Source organism: Chanodichthys erythropterus, chromosome 1, assembly GCF_024489055.1.
Source record: "Chanodichthys erythropterus isolate Z2021 chromosome 1, ASM2448905v1, whole genome shotgun sequence".
Classification (NCBI taxonomy): Eukaryota; Metazoa; Chordata; class Actinopteri; order Cypriniformes; family Xenocyprididae; genus Chanodichthys; species Chanodichthys erythropterus.
This window is the reverse complement of record NC_090221.1, coordinates 29,994,241-29,999,179: the sequence shown is the minus strand read 5'-3', so window position 1 is coordinate 29,999,179 and position 4,939 is coordinate 29,994,241. Positions and strand designations below refer to the sequence as shown.

Genomic DNA, 4,939 nt, shown 5'->3' with positions numbered 1-4,939 from the left:
GAAGAGGAGCTTGAGTTTGTTGTACAGCCCTATTTGTTTAAACCGTGAGAGGCATGTAAGCTTATGCTACTCCTACATCCCACATCATACATCGCGTCAGAGGAATATTTGGCGCAAGTCGACTTGTGCAGTACGTGTACAGTCATCTGCCAGAAGCTAGTTATTTGGATTAATAAAGTTTTAAATATGGATATGTTTCTTACAAAAATGCATCACTTCGCTTCAGAAGGCCTTTATCAACCCCCTGGAGCTGTATGAATTATATTTATGATGCATGAATGCATTTTTTTTGGCTTCAAAATCTTGCCCTTCTTCACAACCATTATAAAGCTTGGAGGAGCCAGGATATTTAAATATATCTCCGATTGTGTTTGTCTGAAAGAAGATCATATACACCTAGAATGGCTTGAGGGTGAGTAAATCATGGGATCATTTTCATTTTTGGGTGAACTATCCCTTTAATGCTAAAATATGAAGAATCCCGACTGTAAATGCAAAACAGGTACTATAATGCTATTAAAGATCATTTTCTTGATTATGTAACATACTGTACATTTGTATTTGGCTAAACCTCACAAAAACATGTCCTGGGCATATTTCAAGACATTTATTTTTTTTGAGCACATTTTAGCCGAAATTCCTAATTTTACTTTTGCATTTTTTTAAATTCTTTTTATTCTGATAAAATTCTCATCGCTGTAATGTAGTAAAAATATTGCAATAGAAGTTTTACATAAATCAAAATAAATGTGTTACACTGTCTTTAATATATTCTGATTTAAAACAAAATGAAAGTATTTGTACAATTTTATCCTTTTTTTATTTTATTCTTCTAAAATTTGTGTATTTTTAGTGCAAAATACAATTTACTGCAATACATTTTCATTTAAATCAGAATAAATTAATGGCAGTAACAAAACTGCTTTACCGTTTTTATAATAAATTATATTTTCACATTACAATGATGAGAATGAGAAGTTATTATGATAATGAGAATTGGTTATTTACTTATTATCATCACAATATGTCAGAAAGCAAAAAAAAAAAAAAAAATTAAAAAAAAAAAAATCTTGATTTCCCTAAAATAGGCTTAATTTACTTTAAGCAAAATGTAACTTCTTAATTCTGCCTTTCAGTTTTTGATGAAGCATGTCCAGACATGTTCTTGACAGGTTTTGTAACATTAATTTTCCCTTTACTGACAAACTAGAATCACATAATCCCTTTTGATTTCAAACCATTGCTGAGATACAGTAAATGATGCTTTAAACTCTCTGTCCATGACGGCAACATGCCAAGCTTATGCAATACTGTGGCGTGGTCAAATTCATCAAACACGTTATTGTCCTCTCCCGGGTCTTCAGCCAGGAGGTACATTTCTCCCGCGTGGATGTCCGTCATATTAGGGTGACAGTGGAGCGGGTCAAAGCCCACCCATAAGGTGTACCGGTAGTCAGTGGAGCGAATTGAGTAGCCCATGATGCGGATATCGGCGAGGTCGGGCAGGTCAGAGTTCTCCTGGATGGAGTCTGAGGGTCGAGGGTACTGGCTGAATGAGTAGGCTTCTTTGTTAAGGTGTCTTTCTGGGATGCGAATGAGATGGGCCAGGCTTGAGCCCTCAGTGCACAGCTCGATCTTAAAGGATGGCGAGGGGCAGTGGCGCAGAGGACGCAGTCCAGCCAGGTTCGACAGCGTGGGAAAAACATCCACCAGCTCAACCACGCTCTCAACTCCTTGACCTGTGAGAAGGACAAATGGAATGGAAATGCTCACGAGATACAGCTGCATAGCATTATTCTGTTAAGATTAAGAGAACCAATAATGCATCTACACTTAAGAAAATTTGGTTTAGAAACAATTTTTTCTCAACAATTGCTGGTAAACTTCCTAAAGTTTTTTTTCCCCCCCATTCGTTTTTACCATAGGTATTTGAAAATAATCTTCAGTAAAGACTTTAAGGCAATGAACCAATTTAGCCAGTTTCAAGATGAATCACAGCTTTTTAAAAATTGGGGGAAAAAATGCGTACTTAATGTCTTTAATGAGGGAATGAACTACATGGCACACAAAGCTTTGCAACACAATTCAATCTGAAATTATGGTACAATAATAATAAAATAAAAATAAAACTATGCATATGAAATCAATGACTTATAAGCATTGATTATAAGCATAAAATACAATAAGTTCAAAAATTTTATAAATATGCACTACCATTCAAAAGTTTGGGGACTGTACATTTTTGGGGGTCTCTTATGCTCACCAAAATCAAATATGATCAATTTAATACAGTAAAACAATAATATTGTATTAAAAGAAATTGCAGTTTAAAATAACTGTTTTCTATTTTAATATTTTTTAAAATGTTAATTTTTTCCCTGTGATGGCAAAGCTGAATTTGTTTGGGCTGGGCTTGCTTGTTTGTTTTATTTTTTAACAAAAACAATAAAAGTTCTATTTTTGGCAAATTTAAAGGCACTTTCACACCAAGAGTGAAAAAATAAGCCTCAGTCTGAAGGAAAGGCAAATTCACACCTGTACAGTAGAGGGCGCAGCTTATACAAACCTCTGTGCTGCCATTCTACATTGCAGAAGAATAGGATGCAGGAGAAGAAAGTCCAACACTTTTACTTAAAAACAAATTAATAATTCGTAAGGTTGAATTGGATCATCGAAAGTCAGCAGCAAAGGCATTGGTTAATAAAGTAAGATTAAATACATAAAGTATATTTTTGTTATTTAACATTTCATTATTGCAGGTTTGCGTAATATTCTGAGTTTGCATTTCACTGTTTTTATTTATTTTGAGGAATCTGTTTTTATGTTCACATTTAGTCTAGAACTACTACAATAACCATAATTGTTTACAAAGCACATACAACGCCTTGATTTACTCACGATTTCTCTCAACATGTGGACAGAAGAGATGTCAGTCAATAAATGGGAAAACACCTTGCCTTACATATTTAAAAAGGTAACTCAGACATGTTGTTGTACATTTTAAAAGTAATGCATTACTTTACTCATTACTTGAAAAAAGTAATCTGATTACTTAACTCACATTATAATGCCTTACTTGAAAGCAGTTGTGCCGCTTAATATTTTTGTGGGAACTGTGATACATTTTTTTCAGGATTCTTTGGTCTATAGAAAGTTAAAAATAACCTTTTTTGCCTTGATTCCTGTTTCTAACAGTCATTCTTCTGACTGGTGAATCACTGGAAATTGTGCAATTATCAGAATAATAATAAAGCTGAAATCACAATGGCGTTACATACTTTCGTATAAACTTCGGTACCAAGTCGGTACTGAAATTTTAAAAATGAGACGCTTTGAGCGGATTCGAAAACACCTCTGATTGGCCACTGTGTTCACGTGCTCATCAGATATGTCTCTGATTGGCTTCAATGATCATCACTTCAAATACATTGTAAATGGTCATCAATGATGCTCCTCACCAAGCGCTTACAGATACACACGGCAGCATTTGAAAGCAAGTGTCAGTCAGCTGATAGACACCTGATTGTGCTTTCAAACACCCCTTGCATTGATCATTGTAGCCAATCACAGGCATATCTGATGATCGTGTGAACACAATGGCCAATCAGAGGTGTTTACGAATATGCTCAACAGCGCTCAAAGCATCACATTTTTAAAGTTTCGATTGGTACTGAAGACGGTACTTTTGACTCTAGTACAAACCACATTAAATAGCCAAAGGGCTCATAGCATGTCTGTCTTTAAACTTTATACATCATTGCTAAAACATTTCCATATGGAATAAATTAATATTGTTGTTGGTTTTTTTTTACTTATGGAACCCAAGTGATGCCATAACATACACCATACAATTACAAATAAATGCATGAAATCCTCACACTGAATTTAGCCACTATTCTCTTAGGTGAAAGTCCCCAGCTCTGAAATTTCCATGAAATTTACTGACACGGTTACTGAATATAGCGCAGTTCATTAGAGCAACAACAAGCAACAATACAGAGCCTACTGTGAGAGCAATAACTCTCAGGACATATTAGCTTCTCTATGCTGTGGCATTATCATTACAGTCATTACTCCAGCTGCTTATGCTGGGGTGTTTTCTAAAGATTGCCACAAATGTGCACTTGAGAGCTGAAAGCGAGACCCACCACCAGAAGCATGTGCTCACAGTACACTCTCGGTAAAACCTTTACAAGGCACACAAGCAAAAATAAGAATCAAAGCTCTAAATGGGCCGGTACTTTAGCCATAACATTGTTTCCAGAAAGTTGATATCACATGCTTGAGTGACTTCGGTTGGAGTCTAGTGAAGGATCCTGCGGTCTTTGCGTGTTGACAGCTGCTTTGAGTAACATTACCTTTGCCAAACTGCTCCCGTGTGCCCTGAAACACGTCGATGAAGGGGAATGTCTTCTCCCCAGGCCGAGAGAAAGGTGAGGTCACACCTGGCTTGTACACGATCAATGGCACTCGGGTGGCCACATCAAAGTTGCTGTATTTGGCCCACTCGCCATGTTCTCCTAATGACCAACCTGAGAGAAAGAGAGAGAGAGCGAAAGAGACAGAGTTAACCATGAGAAAACTACTCAGAGTCACGCAGAATGATCAGTTCAAACGGTCTTTGCTGGCAGTTTCTCTAATAGAAGGCATAACATAATTGCGGCCTAATGAGTGAACTTTGAATTGATGTAGCAAATAGAGCGCAGAATTGTAATTTGAATTTAAGAAACTAAAATTAAAAAGAAGTCAAATTTCAAGAAATTGTTTTAATAACATGTTATCATTTCTAGAAACATTAGATATTGAAATAGCACCAATAATATAAAATATGTATATTTAATTTATTTGGTAGCACTTTACAATTAGGTTTCGAGTGTTAAAATTTAACATGAACTAAGAATGAAAAATATTTCTACTGCATTTATTTATCTTAGGTAAT

General features: G+C 35.6%; 1 protein-coding gene across 3 annotated transcripts in view; it reads right to left on the bottom strand.

Annotated features, from left to right (window-relative positions):
• Nucleotides 1-398: 398 nt before the first annotated feature.
• ids (iduronate 2-sulfatase) overlaps nucleotides 399-4,939 on the bottom strand; it is a 14,353-nt gene continuing 9,812 nt past the window's right edge. For all 3 annotated transcript variants that reach the window (XM_067381619.1, XM_067381533.1, XM_067381709.1), the window contains 2 exons: nucleotides 4,359-4,532; nucleotides 399-1,739 (listed from right to left, as the gene is read on the bottom strand). In XM_067381619.1, coding sequence (XP_067237720.1) covers nucleotides 1,213-1,739; nucleotides 4,359-4,532 — 701 coding nt within the window. In that variant the 3' untranslated portion in view covers nucleotides 399-1,212. The remainder of the gene's footprint in view (nucleotides 1,740-4,358; nucleotides 4,533-4,939) is intronic.